At 52.7% G+C, this 19,451-nt stretch overlaps 1 protein-coding gene across 2 annotated transcripts in view; it reads left to right on the forward strand.

Annotated features, from left to right (window-relative positions):
• Window positions 1–19,451, forward strand: part of LOC146272794 (low-density lipoprotein receptor-related protein 1-like) — a 79,360-nt gene that overhangs the window by 29,608 nt on the left and 30,301 nt on the right. The window contains exons 10-31 of one of the 2 annotated variants that reach the window (XM_084705904.1): window positions 110–253; window positions 909–1,145; window positions 1,267–1,447; window positions 2,511–2,733; window positions 2,941–3,130; window positions 3,233–3,358; window positions 3,733–3,873; window positions 6,409–6,534; window positions 6,802–6,918; window positions 7,130–7,210; window positions 7,634–7,684; window positions 8,410–8,577; window positions 10,631–10,813; window positions 10,968–11,165; window positions 11,279–11,524; window positions 12,841–13,038; window positions 13,951–14,155; window positions 14,732–14,896; window positions 15,024–15,268; window positions 15,762–15,893; window positions 16,834–17,061; window positions 18,767–18,941. In XM_084705904.1, coding sequence (XP_084562030.1) covers window positions 110–253; window positions 909–1,145; window positions 1,267–1,447; window positions 2,511–2,733; window positions 2,941–3,130; window positions 3,233–3,358; window positions 3,733–3,873; window positions 6,409–6,534; window positions 6,802–6,918; window positions 7,130–7,210; window positions 7,634–7,684; window positions 8,410–8,577; window positions 10,631–10,813; window positions 10,968–11,165; window positions 11,279–11,524; window positions 12,841–13,038; window positions 13,951–14,155; window positions 14,732–14,896; window positions 15,024–15,268; window positions 15,762–15,893; window positions 16,834–17,061; window positions 18,767–18,941 — 3,760 coding nt within the window. The remainder of the gene's footprint in view (window positions 1–109; window positions 254–908; window positions 1,146–1,266; window positions 1,448–2,510; window positions 2,734–2,940; window positions 3,131–3,232; window positions 3,359–3,732; window positions 3,874–6,408; window positions 6,535–6,801; window positions 6,919–7,129; window positions 7,211–7,633; window positions 7,685–8,409; window positions 8,578–10,630; window positions 10,814–10,967; window positions 11,166–11,278; window positions 11,525–12,840; window positions 13,039–13,950; window positions 14,156–14,731; window positions 14,897–15,023; window positions 15,269–15,761; window positions 15,894–16,833; window positions 17,062–18,766; window positions 18,942–19,451) is intronic. The other variant, XM_084705905.1, reaches the window with a different exon arrangement.

A 19,451-nucleotide genomic window follows, 5' to 3' on the forward strand; every position in this document is an offset into this window, starting at 1 on the left:
AACACACACGCCTGCCCACACAGACCTCGCCTGGAGACCTCCCGCTCAGCAGTGTGATATCCAGTTGATGCCCCCCTGTGTGTGTGTGTGTGTGTGTGTGTGTGTGCAGTGCGGAGTCATGCCTGTGCTCCAGACCAGTTCGGGAAGGCCGGAGGTTGCTCTGACATCTGTCTCCTGGGCAACAGCCACAAGACCCGCACCTGCCGCTGTCGCTCTGGCTTCAGCCTGGGCAGTGATGGCAAGTCCTGCAAGAGTAAGTACTGCCCAGTCTGAGACTGGACCAGCCAGCCAATCCACTGTCTGAGGCTGTACCAACCAGCCAATCCACTGTCAGAGACTGGACCAGCCAACCAATCCACTGTCAGAAGCACTGTATAGTACTGCTGTATATGTGCTGAGAGAAAAGGTCCTCCTCTTTGTGGTATTTGAGTGTAATATGAGAAGCTCCTCGCTCTGGGAACAGGCATGGACATACAGACCTTTTTCAATGATTACTCCCATATTGGGCTACAATAGTGTCTCTGTCTCTCATTATCTTGACTCAGTGGGTGTGTATTAACAGTCTGTTACTTCATCTCAGATGTAGTGATTGGTTTTGGCTTTGAAGATGGCACTCAGAGTGGCAATCTTCTATCATTTCCACCTCCAGTAACACCAACACCACTTAGTGAAAAATCTATTAGACTTTCGTGCTTGTCGCTTCCTGTCCTGATCGATGGAATGTAATTGACCGTGCTATTAATGAGTCTGTGTTGAACTCATTGCTTCTGTTGTATGTGACGAGGTGACTGGATGATGAGGATTCCGTGATGCCAGGACCATTCCAGCCGCCTCGTCCATCTTATTGTGGTCCAGTAAACGTCCTTAGTCAAGCCAGCTGAAGGCTCCTCTCTCCTGTCCCCCTTCAGAGCCAGAGCACGAGCTCTTCCTGGTGTACGGTAAAGGTCGTCCAGGGGTTATCCGGGGCATGGACATGAACGCCAAGGTTCCCGACGAGTACATGATCCCCATCGAGAACCTGATGAACCCCCGGGCGCTGGACTTCCACGCCGAGAGCGAGTTCATCTACTTTGCCGACGCCACCAGCTTCCTCATCGGCCGGCAGAAGATCGATGGCACGGAGAGGGACACCATTCTCAAGGAAGGTACTGTACCACCGTGGCCATTTTAGAACGTCTTTTGGGGATTTTTTTTTTTTTTTTTTTTTTTTGAAAGACTGATCCAAAATGATGTCTCCTGTGGGCCATGTGTGGTGTCTGTGCTCAGGGATCCACACCGTCGAGGGTATAGCAGTGGACTGGATGGCTGATAACCTGTACTGGACAGACGACGGGCCCAAGAAGAGCATCAGTGTTGCCCGGCTGGAGAAGGCCTCACAGACTCGCAAAACCCTCATTGAGGGCAAGATGACCCACCCACGCGCCATCGTTGTGGACCCGCTACATGGGTGAGTGGTGGAGGGGGTGGCTGTGGTCTGGGGCTGAGAGGTTTGGACAGTGCTAGCCCCACGGTAGGGACATGGTGCACCTAGGGCTTTCATATGCGTGTGGTGGGAGAGGAAGGCTACTGAATATCAATGATTTGGCCTTAGAAATCAATGTCTCTCCCCAGCATGTTTGTGGCTTTGAAATGAATGGAGAGTTGGCTGGGAAATGAACAGTGTTTGGGTGTGTGTGTGCGTGTGTGTGTGTGTGTGTGTGCGTGCAAGAGTGAGAGAGGTATGGAGTGGGAGAGGGGGGTGGTCAGTTCCAATCAGTTGGGTACTTGTCTCCTTAGATTCTAGTGACTGAAAGCCTAGTCTCCCTTCAGTAGTTCACCAATTTCATCACTTCTTTCCCACCTGTTCTTTGATGGTCTTTTTTTCTTTACTTCTTATTGCTACAATGTCTTTATTTATACTCCTCAGTCATCCCAGCTCAGGCTCAGATTGAGTCTGCAGGTTTCTGCACCTGCTGTTTTATTTATCTCCTCACTGTGTTCATCCACAGTCTGTTCACTGGCCAAACAAAGGCTTTAATACATACTTCCTACACAAAGTAGGACATAGTAAAGTCTTTATCTATTTGTGTGTGTGTATGTATATAGTGTCTTTAAACTCTTCAGATCGACGAGGACAGGGAGATTTGTTTCTTTACGCTTACCTGGAGAAATCCACTCACTGGCTGTAAGGCCTGTCATACGTCAGCCTCAGACCGCGTGTGGGGGGGGGGGGTCGTTTCTCAGTCAGAGCAATAGAGATGTGAGTGTGTGTGTGTGTGTGTGTGTGAGAGAGAGAGAGATTGGGGACGGTGTCTCCTGGTGATGGATGAGAGCAGAACTAGACCTGATGGTTGGATGAAACTAAATAGATTCCTCGAGGTCTTGATTGACATGTCCTATTTACAGTAGGCTATGCCTCTGCTTGCACATGAACTGCCTGTGTTTTAGGGGAGGAGGAAGGGGCTGACATTATCACACACACACACACACACACACACACACAGACTGACGGTCTTGGGTGGCCTCCCTAGGTGGATGTACTGGACCGATTGGGAGGAGGACCCGAAGGAGAGTAAGAGAGGGAAGATTGAGCGGGCCTGGATGGACGGCTCCAACAGGAACGTGTTCCTGACCAGTAAGACGGTGCTGTGGCCCAACGGCCTGAGCCTGGACGTCCCTCAGGGCCTGCTGTACTGGGTGGACGCCTACTACGACCGCATCGAGATGGTCTACCTCAACAGCACCGAACGCAAGGTCAGCTACACGGGAGCGGGCGAGGGGGTTGTTTTGGGTTTTCACGTTGATGTGACGGGCGTGAAGTGGTCTACCGTAGCCGCTGTAGCGCCATGTGACATGTTCATGCGATTCTAAAGGCGTTCAGTTCAGTTTTATCATTTGGGGATGTTGGTCTACTGTTTCTGGATTGACTGTATGTCTCCCTCCTGCTGTCTGTGTGGTCAGACTGTGTACGAGGGCCAGGAGCTGAACCACGCCTTCGGCCTGTGCCACTACAAGCATTTCCTGTTTTGGAATGAGTACCGCAGTGGCAGCATCTTTAAGTTGGACACCACCACCAACACGGTCACGCTGCTCCGTAACGAGAGGCCGCCCATCTTTGAGATCCGCATGTACGATGCCCAGGAGCAGCAAGGTAACCCCCCGGTCCTCCTACAACTCCATCCTTCTGCTAGTCATTTCACCTGCTCCTCTCTGTCAACCAAGAATGTGTATGAATGTGTGTGTGTGTCTACAGGGTCGAACGCGTGTCGTGTTAACAATGGTGGCTGCAGCAGCCTTTGTCTGGCCATCCCTGAAGGGAGACAGTGTGCCTGCGCAGAGGACCAACTACTGGACGACCATGACAACGTCAGCTGCAAAGGTAGGAGTGTGTGTGTGTGTGTGTCGGTCACATGTCTGTCTTTCTCTAGAACCATGATCAAAGTAGGGGACTAGGGGGGAGGTAGGCTTACACAGATTAAGCAAGGATAAAACATGATCTCCAAGTTTAACTGTGTGTATGTTTCGCATGCAAGCCGAAATCCTTCTCATGTGTGAAGCAGCAGCCCAGTTTATGCTAGGATTATGGACTGCTGGATGTGTCGGCAGAGTGTGAGGTGCACACTGGTCTCCCTGACTCCCTCCACTGAGATGCTGTGTGTAGCTTCCTCCCAAGTCAGGCTGCTTTTGTTCGAGTTGAGATCTTAAACGGTTTTCTTCCACTCCCTTTTCCCGTCGCTTGATCCCTCCACCCAGCCAACCCCTCCTACATCCCCCCTCCTCAGTGCCAGCCAGGAGAGTTTGCGTGTAAAAACAACCGCTGTATCCAGGAGAGATGGAAGTGTGACGGAGATAACGACTGTCTGGACAACAGCGATGAGGCCCCAGAGCTGTGCCGTGAGTCTACACACACACACACACACACACACATACAGACTCCAGAGTACAGTAATAATCCAGAGTTGGAGTATAAAGGGCAACTGTCAACATCCACCCGGCTGGTCTTAGACCAGCTGCCTTCTCTCCTCTCCTCTCCTCCATCTCTGGACCACTGGGGTCACGTGGCCTCCAGCAGTTTCACGTTGACAGTCTGTTGATGCCAGAATGAATTGAGAAAGGCCAGACGTGTGTGTGTGTGCGCGCACGCGCGTGTGTGTTGGTATGCGGGAATGTTGGTGGGTCTGGAAAAGCTCTTAGCCAGTCTGTCTGTCCGTCTGTCTGTTTGTGGCCAGAGTGTAGACAGGCTTCGTTTCCAGACAAAACAAGACCTTGTCCAAAACACACTCTGTGCCCGTGCTTACACTGTATCCCTGTACCCCTCCTCCACCTCTCGTCTACCTTGACCCCTCGCTCGATCCCCTCCTCCACCTCTCGTCTACCTTGACCCCTCGCTCAATCCCCTCCTCCACCTCTCGTCTACCTTGACCCCTCGCTCAATCCCCTCCTCCACCTCTCGTCTACCTTGACCCCTCGCTCAATCCCCTCCTCCACCTCTCGTCTACCTTGACCCCTCGCTCGATTCCCTCCTCCACCTCTCGTCTACCTTGACCCCTCGCTCAATCCCCTCCTCCACCTCTCGTCTACCTTGACCCCTTGCTCAATCCCCTCCTCCACCTCTCGTCTGCCTTGACCCCTCGCTCAATCCCCTCCTCCACCTCTCGTCTACCTTGACCCCTCGCTCAATCCCCTCCTCCACCTCTCGTCTACCTCGACCCCTCGCTCATTCCCCTCCTCCACCTCTCGTCTACCTTGACCCCTCGCTCAATCCCCTCCTCCACCTCTCGTCTACCTCGACCCCTCGCTCATTCCCCTCCTCCACCTCTCGTCTACCTCGACCCCTCGCTCATTCCCCTCCTCCACCTCTCGTCTACCTCGACCCCTCGCTCAATCCCCTCCTCCACCTCTCGTCTACCTCGACCCCTCGCTCAATCCCCTCCTCCACCTCTCGTCTACCTCGACCCCTCGCTCAATCCCCTCCTCCACCTCTCGTCTACCTCGACCCCTCGCTCAATCCCCTCCTCCACCTCTCGTCTACCTTGACCCCTCGCTCAATCCCCTCCTCCACCTCTCGTCTACCTCGACCCCTCGCTCAATCCCCTCCTCCACCTCTCGTCTGCCTTGACCCCTCGCTCAATCCCCTCCTCCACCTCTCGTCTACCTTGACCCCTCGCTCAATCCCCTCCTCCACCTCTCGTCTACCTTGACCCCTCGCTCAATCCCCTCCTCCACCTCTCGTCTACCTTGACCCCTTGCTCAATCCCCTCCTCCACCTCTCGTCTACCTTGACCCCTCGCTCAATCCCCTCCTCCACCTCTCGTCTACCTTGACCCCTCGCTCAATCCCCTCCTCCACCTCTCGTCTACCTTGACCCCTCGCTCGATTCCCTCCTCCACCTCTCGTCTACCTTGACCCCTCGCTCAATCCCCTCCTCCACCTCTCGTCTACCTTGACCCCTTGCTCAATCCCCTCCTCCACCTCTCGTCTGCCTTGACCCCTCGCTCAATCCCCTCCTCCACCTCTCGTCTACCTTGACCCCTCGCTCAATCCCCTCCTCCACCTCTCGTCTACCTTGACCCCTCGCTCATTCCCCTCCTCCACCTCTCGTCTACCTTGACCCCTCGCTCAATCCCCTCCTCCACCTCTCGTCTACCTCGACCCCTCGCTCATTCCCCTCCTCCACCTCTCGTCTACCTCGACCCCTCGCTCATTCCCCTCCTCCACCTCTCGTCTACCTCGACCCCTCGCTCAATCCCCTCCTCCACCTCTCGTCTACCTCGACCCCTCGCTCAATCCCCTCCTCCACCTCTCGTCTACCTCGACCCCTCGCTCAATCCCCTCCGCCACCTCTCGTCTACCTTGACCCCTCGCTCAATCCCCTCCACCACCTCTCGTCTACCTTGACCCCTCGCTCAATCCCCTCCTCCACCTCTCGTCTACCTTGACCCCTCGCTCAATCCCCTCCTCCACCTCTCGTCTGCCTTGACCCCTCGCTCAATCCCCTCCTCCACCTCTCGTCTACCTTGACCCCTCGCTCAATCCCCTCCTCCACCTCTCGTCTACCTTGACCCCTCGCTCAATCCCCTCCTCCACCTCTCGTCTACCTTGACCCCTCGCTCAATCCCCTCCTCCACCTCTCGTCTACCTTGACCCCTCGCTCATTCCCCTCCTCCACCTCTCGTCTACCTTGACCCCTCGCTCAATCCCCTCCTCCACCTCTCGTCTACCTTGACCCCTCGCTCAATCCCCTCCTCCACCTCTCGTCTACCTTGACCCCTCGCTCATTCCCCTCCTCCACCTTTCGTCTACCTTGACCCCTTGCTCATTCCCCTCCTCCACCTCTCGTCTACCTTGACCCCTCGCTCATTCCCCTCCTCCACCTCTCGTCTACCTTGACCCCTCGCTCATTCCCCTCCTCCACCTCCCTCTCCCCAGACCAGCACACCTGCCCTGCTGACAGGTTCAAGTGCCAGAATAACCGCTGTATCTCGCTCCGCTGGCTGTGTGACGGAGACAACGACTGTGGAAATGATGAAGATGAGTCGAACACCACCTGTTCTGGTAGGATGCGCACACACACACACACACACACATTCTTTCCCCCACTCCTCAAAGCCCACCGTAGACTGGCACTGGATATCTGCTTTCCTAAAAACGTTTATTCCGAAGGCTATAAGGGCCTAAAAAATATAGCCATAACTTTCCTCTGATCCATGTTGTAGCTTTTCAAAAGGGCAACATGGGGCTTGTTAGTAGAGGCACTTCCACAGTAGAGGTGGGCTATCTGTAAGCCAACTCCTCCATGACAACCCTCCTCTTCTGTTCCAGCGCGCACATGCCCGCCTAACCAGTACTCGTGTGCTAGCGGGCGCTGCATCCCCCTGTCATGGACATGTGACCTGGATGACGACTGTGGGGACCGCTCAGACGAGCCTGGCTCCTGTGGTGAGTCACCTCTTAACCCTAACCATTATCCTGTGGCCTTTAGGCTCTGTTCCTGAGAGGTCACGTTACTGTGGCTCTGAGGGGAGTGGGGGGGCTCATTTAAGGCATTTACAGTCTTGTCAAGGCAGACACGTCAGACTTCCTGATCCCATCTGCTCATTCATGCTGTGTGTAGTTTCTCCTGGCTGACACAGTGTCACTTTGTCCCCAGCGTACCCCACCTGTTTCCCCCTGACCCAGTTCACCTGCAACAACGGCCGCTGCATCAACATCAACTGGCGCTGTGACAATGGTAAGAGTCTCTGACTACCCCTTCCTCCTCCCCCCCCCCCTCGCCCCTCGCCTCTCCCATCTCCCTCCTCCTTCCCCCCTCCTCCTCCCCTTCCCCTCCTCCTCCCCCTCTCCCCACTCCTCCCCTCCTCCCCCCCCCCTCCTACTCCCCTTCCCCTCCCCTCCTTCTCCCCCCTCCCCCTCCTCCAGCTGCTCTGTGTGCTCCCCAGTGCCCTGCTGTCACGCTGGCCTGTAGCTCAGCATGCTGGGTAATGTTCACCTGCCACCCCATAAGCTCCAGCTGTCCTGTGAGGATGTTTGTGTGTCTGTGCTTTTCTGGTCTCCCACTGTCAATCAGGTGTCGCTTACTGTTGTTGTTCCCTCCGTGTTGTCTGGTGTTGTGCTCTGCGCCCACACTGCTGTCTCCGTTGGTTCTGTCTTTCAGAAAAGGATTGTGGGGATGGCTCTGATGAGTTGAATTGTCCGAACCCAACCGGTTAGTGCATAGATCACCATGCACCATAGCCATGACGCTGCAGGCTGAAGTCTGGCTGTGGCGGAGCAGGGAAACCTGGACTAGACTGTGCTAGGCTACAGCCTCCCTCAAGGCCTGTAGGGAGAGATAGGCTAGGAGCTGGCCTGCTTCTCTACTAATGATATGTTTACTAGTAAACTATTACTGATTTCGGTGAAACTCACCACAGCTGCTACTTATACGCTTAATCCAGGGACAGAGATCTATGTTCTAACTGTAAATTTGACCATACAAAACTGAAGCATATTATCGGAGGTGCTTTCGAGAAATGAAGGGGAAAAATACAATTTAAAAAGAGAATTTGAACTAGACTTCCTTTACACCTTGGAGAACCTTCCGTCCTTGTGCCCCTTCAGTGCAGGGCTGCTGTCACTCAGAGATCAGGGAGGATGTTCTGCTTCTGCTGCCAAGCTCAATGTATCACTGCTGGGTACATTCACTCATGGTGCATGGTCTGATCTATGCAGTTCCTGTGATTTATTTTATACTCTTCTCTCTCTCTCTCCTGATAATCAGTTTGGTTGAAGTTCTATTTTGTGTTAAAAGTAATGTGACGTGTACTATTTAGCCTGTAAAGCTATGTGTAAGAAAATGATTCAAACGGGTACATGACCTGGGTAAATGTCTCAGTATTTCTCAAAGGGAGCGTGTGTGTGTGTGAGGAGCTGACCGTGTGTGTGTTCCAGACAACGACTGCGGGGACAACAGTGACGAGGCGGGCTGCAGCCACTCCTGTTCCAGCGCCCAGTTCAAGTGTAACAGCGGCCGCTGCATCCCAGACTACTGGACCTGCGACGGCGACAACGACTGTGGCGACTACAGCGACGAGACCCACGCCAACTGCACCAATCAGGGTGAGTTCCAGCACAGGGACCCACCAATCAGAGGAAGTCTCCGACCCTTAGCTAATCAAGTGAGTGACAGCCTAAGTGTCAACACACCAATCATGGTTTTCTCAACCCTTCATTTCCTTCATCAAGAGACGCAAAGCTCCCAAAAGGGGCAGGAGGTCTATGTGAATGCCACATTCCTTTAATTATGGAGGATAAACAGGGCTGTTCCCAGAATGCAGTGGTGTGATGGATAGTTGTTGACGATGTAAAGTCTCCATATTTCCCGTCCGCTGCAGTTCAACATGTCAAGTCATGTCATTCCATCCTGATCCTCTCACCCAGCGGTCTCCTTGGGGACCGTCTCCTTGGGGACTGTCTCTTTGGGGACCGTCTCCTTGGGGACCGTCTCCTTAGGGAGCGTCTCCTGAGGGAGCGTCTCCTTGGGGACCGTCTCCTTAGGGACCGTCTCCTTAGGAACCGTCTCAGTTCACCATGTCATTGGGAACATGTCAACATGCTCGTCACCCCATAGCCACGCTACCTGTTCCCACCCCAGGGTACTGCCTGTAACAACTCCAAACATGCCTCACCCGATAAACAGATCATACCAGCCTTCCGTGGTCAGACCAACCACACGTGGGGCTGTGTGCATGTGTGGTTCTGTGAGTATATCCACCCTAACCAGGAAAGGTAACATTTCCTCAAAATAGACGGAAAGGGAGAGGGAGCTTGGGTCAACAGATTTTTCTCAGCCTCCGTCACTATGGGCTGGAACCAGAGAGTTGGAGTCCCAGCCAGCCAGACTGCACCCACCCCCACCCCCACCCCTACCACCACCACCACCACACTACATCAAGTAGAACAGGCTGAGGCATCCTGAGGTTTTAATGAAGGTCACAGGAGGGCAGGCTGGTTAGGGAGCTGCATGCTGTGTGTGTGTGTGTGTGTAATATGGACAAATTTGTGGGTCCTTGTGCCCCAAAATGTGTGTGCGTGTATTCTCATACACAAACACACAAGCTCTCACACAGTCTCTTCAACTAGGGTTCATCTGTATTACACACGTGACACAAGCGTCCACACAACGACACACAACGACACACAACGACACACAACGACACACAACGACACACAACGACACACAACGACACACAACGACACACAACGACACACAACGACACACAACGACACACAACGACACACAACGACACACAACGACACACAACGACACACATGCACAAACTGTTTTCTTCTCATGCGCCAGCCTCTAACCTTTCACAGTATTCCCCGATCCTTCATCGACCATCTTAATTGGTGATGCCACGGCTGGGTGTAGCGACCCAGGCAGAGAAGCAAGGTCTTGCCTCTTCCCTCCACTGTTACACTGCCAGCCTTCCATTAGTGGGTGCCTTCTGGTCATTCAGTTGCTTTCATTCAGGCATGCCAGGTCAGCAGTGAATGGGAGCCGCCTGGTAATGAAGAAATTCACGTAATGTGTTTATGAATGAACCATTCGAGTCCGTCCTCTCTTCTCGGTGGGCGGTCCGTGTACAGTTGCCAGCACCTGACGCCAATGTGTGCGACAGACTGCGCCAGGTGCTCATTAGTGTTTGGGCGAGGTCCTTCATGATTGCTTGATTGTATAAAGTCCAGAGCTGGTGCGTGACGTCCGAATGAAGTCCGAAGGACAAAGGGGGACATTGTGTCTCCCAGACCCCATGGTGAGACGAGGGGAAACGACTGCTGGGAGATCTCGCTCTCACAGGAGTGTCTGGTGATAGGACGCATGGTTTAACTCATTCTCTTGGCCTCTCTTCTCACCCAATACCACTTAGTCTAACTAGTACAGGGAATGTCTAATTCACAGTGACGCGTACAGTACTGTACATCCTATTTGCTGTAAAATATTTATATTTTTGACCCCCATTGTTCCAAGTCCCGGAATATAAGTGTCTGAATCTCTCTCTCTCTCTCTCTCTCTCTCTCTCTCTCTCTCTCTCTCTCTCTCTCTCTCTCTCTCTCTCTCTCTCTCTCTCTCTCTCTCTCCTTGTCTTTGTCTCTCTTTGTTGTCCAGCCACGCGACCACCAGGCGGCTGTCACACAGATGAGTTCCAGTGTCGGATGGACGGCCTGTGCATCCCTATGCGCTGGCGCTGCGATGGAGACACGGACTGCATGGACCTGAGTGACGAGAAGAACTGTGAGGGAGTCACACACATGTGTGACCCGGCCGTCAAGTTTGGCTGCAGGGATTCAGGTGAGGATGTCCCTTCGTTTCACACAGTAGACGACGGCGAACGCCTGTCATTTCAGCCACAAAGCACAGTTCTTCGGGCGTTGCCGTTCTGTGCTTTGTTTGTTTGCCTGGATGGACACAGGTTTGACCTTTGAGTGTCTGACCTCCCCCCCAGCCCGCTGTATCAGCAAGGCCTGGGTGTGTGATGGGGACAGTGACTGCGAGGACAACTCTGACGAGGACAACTGTGAGGCGTTAGTGTGTAAGCTCTCCCACCACGTGTGTGCCAACGACTCCACCATATGCCTGCCTGCGGAGAAGCTGTGCGATGGCACTGACGACTGCCCCGATGGCTCAGATGAGAAGCTCTGCGGTAAGGTCGTACTACACTACCCAGGGTGCCGTGGTGAACAAACGCACATCAACACTGTCATCACAAGCCACAGCTTGGCCTGAAGTTCTCTCTTTTTCCTTCTTTTCCCCCAGACTTGTGTTCAATGAACAACGGAGACTGCAGCCATAACTGCACGGTTGCCCCTGGTGAGGGTGTGGTGTGTTCATGCCCGCTGGGCATGGAACTGGGCGCTGACAACAAGACCTGCCAGATCCAGAGCTTCTGTGCAAAGCACCTGAAGTGCAGCCAGCGCTGCGAACAGGACAAGTTCAGTGTCAAATGTTCCTGTTACGAGGGCTGGGAGCTGGAGCCAGACATGGAGAACTGCAAGAGCACGGGTGAGGGTGAAGGGAACCCACACGGGAGGGAGGGCAGGAGGGCGAGAGGGCAGGAGGGCGAGAGGGCAGGAGGGCGAGAGGGCAGGAGGGCGGGAGGGCAGGAGGGAGGGCGGGAGGGCAGGAGGGAGGGCGGGAGGGCAGGAGGGAGGGCAGGAGGGCAGGAAGAAGGGGAGTGCAGGGAAGTAGAGAGGGACCCATGTTGGAGGAACAAGAGCTGCGAAGAGATGAGAGCATGGTGACAAGGTGGGCGTTAAAGAGGGAGAGCCAGTATGAGAGGTTTTAGTGGTTTGAAGTGAAATAAGAACCGTGACAAGGACCTGTTACAAAGTAAGGGTGACATGGACAGGCTATGATGAATGGTGGGTGTGGGTGTGAGGGGAGACAGATACGGAGGGAGAGAAAGACAGATGGAGGGGGGGTGGGGAGACGGAGACAAGGAGACAGAAATATAGAGGGGAAGACCAAGATGGGGAGAGCTGATGATGGCAGGAGTCTGGGGAGTACAGCAGCCTGTACACAGCCAAGAAGTGTTGTGGTTTGGGGTTGAGTCCGAGAGGCGGGCTGGGCTGGCAGGATACTGTGTGGTTTGACTAGATCTGTCTAGGTCTGCTGCACTGTTAGCGTTCTTCTGTCCTCATCCTCCTCTCTAGAGCAGAGCAGAGAAGACAGTGTTCCAAGAGGCTGTGTTCACATGAGAACACACCTGGACAGAACACGGAACAATTGTGGAAATTCTGAAATAGGACATTCAGGCATACTCACTAGAAACTGAAAACAAAGAGTAGCTTTTTCAAAGAGTACCTTGAGGGACTTTATCAAGAATCACGACAGAGCAATGTTAAATTGGTTTGAAAATGCCTTTACTAGGAAAACAAAGTCAAATGGTAGGCAAACTAGGCCTGCAGATGATGTACAACCTTGTAGGAGTGGAACTGCTGTTACACAGAGGGAGTTGGCTACATTACTGGCACCCAGTCTGAAAGAGCTAGCTCGTGCTGCTGCTGTAGCACACAGTCATTCATCACAATGTCTGCTTGCCAGAGATAACTCTCCTCCATTTTACACACACATCCTTTTAATTAAGCAGGATTAACAGTGAATTTCTTCCTAGTTCTGCTTCTCTTTCATGGACGCGCAACACTGAAGCAAGCTTTTCTACAGTAGAGCATTCCGGTGTCCTTAGTGACACGGTGGCAGGGATGTGATATGGTATACTGCACCAGACGTGTCTGTAAAGGGATTGAGGACCTGGCCCCTGGTCCTCGTCCAGGATGTGGGCTCTACCGTGTCTTGATCATCTCTGTCCTCATTCTCAGACCCCTTCAAGCCGTTTATCATCTTCTCCAATCGTCATGAGATCCGGCGTATTGACCTCAACAAGGGGGAGTTCAGTGTCCTGGTGCCTGGCTTGAGGAACACCATCGCCCTGGACTTCCACCTCAGCCAGAACGCCCTCTATTGGACAGACGTGGTGGAGGACAAGATCTACCGCGGCAAGCTGTCCGAGAACGGAGGTGAGCGCCCATGACTGGACCAGGAGCGCGCGCTGACCTTTGACCCCTGGAAGGGTTCCTTGCATGAGTTGAAAGGAACAATGAATATCAAACTCAGAACTTGTTTGGAGCTCTGTTTTCCAGCTGTCGATAGCATTTCAAGCGTACAGCATCATATCATGGTTCATCTGAAAAACAACACATGTCTTTGTGCCTGAGAGGACATTCAAACTAACATGACTCATCTCTCAAAAGTCTTCAGTGAAGAATTCTGGGAATAGTGCTTATATAGTGCTGTAGGCCTACCTGCTGTTTTGGGGGAGGCTGGTAAACAACAAAGCAGATGGTCTGGTTTCTGCCGAAAAACAAAAGTAATCAATCACAACCACACTGCCACTTTCAAACAGGGAACACCAATCAATCAAAACTTAACAGCTACCTTCAAGCAGGCAAAACCAATCAATCAAAACATATAGAGAGCAGACCAGGCCTGCTAATTACATGCATGGAAATCTGATATGTGTGTGTTGGGAGAGACATTGTGTGTGTGTGTGTGTGTGTGTGTGTGTTTGTTTCCATGCTCCCTGCTCCAGTTAGGATAATGAGTAGTCTCATATGATTAGACACTTCTCCCTGATTATGGACCTAGAATGGATAAATGAATAGGCGAGTTCCAGTGATGAGAAGGAAGAGAACGTTTTTCTCCTCTTGTTGTCTGGCCAAGGCCCTTCATCTCCTGTGTTTACCTACAGTACATCCATGCTAGGGTCTCTCCAGTCCTGTTATTGGGAATCGTTACATAAGCTGCCGTCACATTTACCTGCTGCCTGAGCACACACACAAACGCAGTGACACATAGGACAGGTCGCTGCAGAAGGCAGACATGCCTAGAGACCAGTGTCAAAACCGTTTTCGTCTCCTCTTTTGTTCCAGCTCTGACCAGTTTCGACGTGGTGATCCAGTACGGACTGGCCACCCCGGAGGGCCTGGCGGTGGACTGGATCGCAGGGAACATCTACTGGGTGGAGAGTAACCTGGACCAGATCGAGGTGGCCAAGCTGGACGGCACCATGCGGACCACCCTGCTGGCTGGGGAGGTGGAGCACCCCCGCGCCATCGCTCTGGACCCCCGCTATGGGTAAGAGCTCTACCTCCTGCTTCTCCCAGGATGGGAACTCCACCACTGGCTTCTGGAAGGGTGGGGGGCACTCTCCCTCTCTGTTCATTGAATAATAACCCTGTCTCTTTCTCTGTCTCTCTCTCTGTCTCTCTCTCTGTCTCTTTCTCTCTGTCTCTCTCTCTGTCTCTCTCTCTGTCTGTCTGTCTGTCTGTCTGTCTCTCTCTCTCTCTCTCTCTCTCTCTCTCTCTCTCTCTCTCTCTCTCTTTCTCTCTCTCTCTCTGTCTGTCTGTCTCTCTCTCTCTCTCTCTCTCTCTCTCTCTCTCTCTCTCTCTCTCTCTCTCTCTCTCTCTCTCTCTCTCTCTCTCTCTCTCTCTCTCTCTCTCTCTCTCTCTCTCTCTCTCTCTCTCTCTCTCTCTCTCTCTCTCTCTCTCTCTCTCTCTCTCTCTCTCTCTCTCTCTCTCTCTCTCTCTCTCTCTCTCTCTCTCTCTCTCTCTCTCTCTCTCTCTCTCTCTCTGTCTGTCTGTCTGTCTGTCTGTCTGTCTGTCTGTCTGTCTGTCTGTCTCTCGCTCTCTCTCTCCCTCTCTCTCTGTGTAGTATTCTGTTCTGGACAGACTGGGATGCCAGCATGCCTAGGATTGAGGCAGCTTCTATGAGTGGCGAGGGCAGGAGGACCATCCACAAGGAGACAGGGAACGGAGGCTGGCCTAACGGCCTCACTGTGGACTACCTGGAGCTCCGCATCCTCTGGATCGATGCTAGGTCAGACAGGACACACCTGCACACACAAACACGTTTCTATGGATATACAGTGTATGTGCACACACAATATATTGCAACAACAACAACAAACCCAGTTCCAGTATCTTTCCACTTTGTGGTCCTCCAGGTCTGATGCCATATACTCTGCTAAATATGATGGTTCCGGCCTGATAGAGGTGCTGAGGGGACATGAATACCTGTCGCACCCCTTCGCTGTCACCATGTACGGGGGAGAGGTGTACTGGACAGACTGGAGGACTAACACGCTGGCCAAGGCCAACAAGTGGACCGGCAACAATGTGACAGTGGTCCAGAGAACCAATACGCAGCCTTTTGACCTGCAGGTGTACCACCCTTCTAGACAGCCCCAGGGTAAGACACACACACACACACACACACACTCCTGTGGACTGGACCATGTGTGTGGGGAGAGAGAAGGAAGCTCTCTGACAGCTCTCCTGAGCCCTTGTGTCAGGAGTCAGGACTGATCAGTCAGATCTGTCTTGCCAGCCTGCTCTGTCCCCGAGCAAGCTCACCACTGATACATTGGACTCCTCCAGCAGGGGTTATTGGAAGATTTGACTGAAGGTCCTCTATTCTCCAATGTATTTGAACACCCCTTTTCCTCCTTCCTTCTCCTTCCTGTCTCTCTCTCTGTCTCTCTCTCTCTGTCTCTCTCTGTCTCTCTCTCTCTCTCTCTCTCTCTCTCTCTCTCTCTCTCTCTTTGTCTCTCTCTCTGTCTGTCTGTCTGTCTGTCTGTCTGTCTGTCTGTCTCTCTCTCTCTCTCTCTCTCTCTCTCTCTCTCTCTCTCTCTCTCTCTCTCTCTCTCTCTCTCTCTCTCTCTCTCTCTCTCCTTTGTCCTCAGCTCCTAACCCGTGTGCTGCCAACAATGGAACAGGGCCATGTTCTCACCTGTGTCTGATCAACTACAACCAGACCTTTTCCTGCTCCTGCCCTCACCTCATGAAGCTGGGCACAGACAAACACACCTGCTATGGTGAGAAGGAACACCTACACTCACACCTACAGTCACACCTGCCACCTGCCTTCCATGAGCCGGACCAGGCTTGTCTCAACTGAGCTCTACTTACATGTGTCTCAGTGGGATTCCTCTGTGTGTGTGTGTGTGTGTGTGTGTGTGTGTGTGTGTGTGTGTGTGTGTGTGTGTGTGTGTGTGTGTGTGTGTGTGTGTGTGTGTGTGTGTGTGTGTGTGTGTGTGTGTGTGTGTGTGTGTGTGTGTGTGTGTGTGTGTGTGTGTGTGTGTGTGTGTGTGTGTGTGTGTGTGTGTGTGTGTGTGTGTGTGTGTGTGTGTGTGTGAGATTGATTCAGAGGTTTTAGTTCCAGTGCCTACGTACAGTGGTTTATCCTCACAGTAGGGGGTCCTGGCTGAACACACACAAACATGCATACACACACACACACAATCACACACGAACACACTCAAACACATGGCTACATTCACATTAGCAGGATTAAACGTCTCATTTAGTGACAGCTCGAGATGAACTGTACCAGAATGTGACATTTGGTGTGTGTGTGTGTGAGAGAGAGAATATTTAGTATTCAGACGAGCCTTTTCTATTTTCTATGGGGTAATAGAATGGGGAATCTCTGTCAAATACAGGCATCAGCCTCCACACTAGCGACCCAGTAGAGCATGTCTAAGCCAGCCTGAGTGTTCTCATTATACACACACGTATACACACACACATGCACACACTAATGGTACTGTTCGGGCTAATAAAGACAGTGTCTCAATGCTGTCTGAACTGATTTTAAACTCAGTCATGAGTCTGGGAGGATGCCAAACCCCATCATACGAGGAGTCATGTCATTGTGTTAACCGCTCAGTGTTTCACGACACACACACACACACACACACACACACAAACAGTCCTACAAAAAGCAATATGTGTCATCTCCGCTCCTCTCTGCAGAGTCTCGTCAGTTCCTGCTGTACGCCCGTCAGATTGAGATCCGGGGCGTGGACATAGACAACCCCTACTACAACTACATCATCTCCTTCACCGTGCCGGACATCGACAACGTGACTGCCGTGGACTACGACTCCCAGGAGCACCGCATCTACTGGTCAGACGTCCGAACTCAGACCATCAAGAGAGCCTTCATCAACGGGACGGGGGTGGAGACGGTGGTGTCTGCAGGTGAGAAGGATCACCTGGCACGATGCTCCTCTATCTGGGGACAGTACTGGACACCTGGAGACATTACTGGACACTTGGAGACAGTACTGGACACCTGGAGACAGTACTGGAGACAGTACTGGACACCTGGAGACAGTACTGGAGACAGTACTGGACACTTGGGGACAGTACTGGACACCTGAAGACAGTACTGGAGACAGTACTGGACACTTGGAGACAGTACTGGACACCTGGAGACAGTACTGGAGACAGTACTGGACACCTGGAGACAGTACTGGAGACAGTACTGGACACTTGGGGACAGTACTGGACACCTGAAGACAGTACTGGAGACAGTACTGGACACTTGGAGACAGTACTGGACACCTGGGGACAGTACTGGACACCTGGGGACAGTACTGGACACCTGGGGACAGTACTGGAGACAGTACTGGACACCTGGAGACAGTACTGGAGACAGTACTGGACACCTGGAGACAGTACTGGACACCTGGAGACAGTACTGGACACCTGGGGACAGTACTGGACACCTGGGGACAGTACTGGACACCTGGGGACAGTACTGGACACCTGGGGACAGTACTGGACACCTGGAGACAGTACTGGACACCTGGAGACAGTACTGGACACCTGGGGACAGTACTGGACACCTGGGGACAGTACTGGACACCTGGGGACAGTACTGGACACCTGGGGACAGTACTGGAGACAGTACTGGACACCTGGGGACAGTACTGGACACCTGGAGACAGTACTGGACACCTGGGGACAGTACTGGACACCTGGAGACAGTACTGGACACCTGGGGACAGTACTGGACACCTGGGGACAGTACTGGACACCTGGGGACAGTACTGGACACCTGGGGACAGTACTGGACACCTGGGGACAGTACTGGAGACAGTACTGGACACCTGGGGACAGTACTGGACACCTGGAGACAGTACTGGACACCTGGGGACAGTACTGGACACCTGGGGACAGTACTGGACACCTGGGGACAGTACTGGGGACAGTACTGGACACCTGGGGACAGTACTGGGGACAGTACTGGACACCTGGGGACAGTACTGGGGACCTGGAGACAGTACTGGAGACAGTACTGGACACCTGGGGACAGTACTGGACACCTGGAGACAGTACTGGACACCTGGGGACAGTACTGGACACCTGGGGACAGTACTGGACACCTGGAGACAGTACTGGACACCTGGAGACAGTACTGGACACCTGGGGACAGTACTGGACACCTGGAGACAGTACTGGACACCTGGGGACAGTACTGGACACCTGGAGACAGTACTGGACACCTGGGGACAGTACTGGACACCTGGGGACAGTGTGCCTTTATTGCATTCAAAGTGCTACAGTACAGTAGAAATTACAGCCATAAAATACAATAGCGTTAAGAGCAGCCACAGTTCAATTTATGATTTGAAACCTAATTAAAAAGGTACGTTTTAAGCACATTCTTAAAATAGCCAAGCGACGGGGCATTTCTGATGGAAAGGCGAAGTGAGTTCCACAGTTTAGAAGCAGTGCACGACACAGCCCTTCCCCCCATGGTTTGTAATGTGCAGAGGCTGGTACAGAGTGATTGAATCCGCTGAAGGAGAGAGTATGATGTGTTACCAACTTGCACAGTTGTTTACATTGGTGATCTGGTATGTTCAGGTACTGAATGTGTGTGTTGATTTTCCTCTAGACCTCCCTAACGCCCACGGGCTGGCGGTGGACTGGGTGTCCAGGAACCTGTTCTGGACCAGCTATGATGCCAACAAGAAACAGATTAATGTAGCCCGACTGGATGGATCGTTCAAGAATGCTGTTATCCAGGGCCTGGATAAACCCCACTGTCTGGTGCTACACCCAATATTGGGGTGGGTACACACACACACACACACACACACTCATACACTCATACAGCCACTGTTAAAGCTGACATGCAGGACTCAAAGCTTTCAGAAATGGCTGTCAGATATCCTGCTGCTTTCAACTCAAACACACCCTCTGACCACACACACACACACACACAGACACATACTCAAGCACAGGCTGTCTGGAACATATATCCCACTGCTTGCAGTCTGCCATCACAGGCAGACTGGTTTGGATATCCCACTGCTTGCAGTCTGCCATCACAGGCAGACTGGTTTAGATATCCCATTGCTTGCAGTCTGCCATCACAGGCAGACTGGTTTAGATATCCCATTGCTTGCAGTCTGCCATCACAGGCAGGCTGGTTTAGATATCCCATTGCTTGCAGTCTGCCATCACAGGCAGGCTGGTTTAGATATCCCATTGCTTGCAGTCTGCCATCACAGGCAGGCTGGTTTAGATATCCCATTGCTTGCAGTCTGCCATCACAGGCAGGCTGGTTTAGATATCCC

Source organism: Hypomesus nipponensis, chromosome 9 (assembly GCF_054491055.1).
Source record: "Hypomesus nipponensis isolate SF chromosome 9, ASM5449105v1, whole genome shotgun sequence".
Taxonomy (NCBI): domain Eukaryota; kingdom Metazoa; phylum Chordata; class Actinopteri; order Osmeriformes; family Osmeridae; genus Hypomesus; species Hypomesus nipponensis.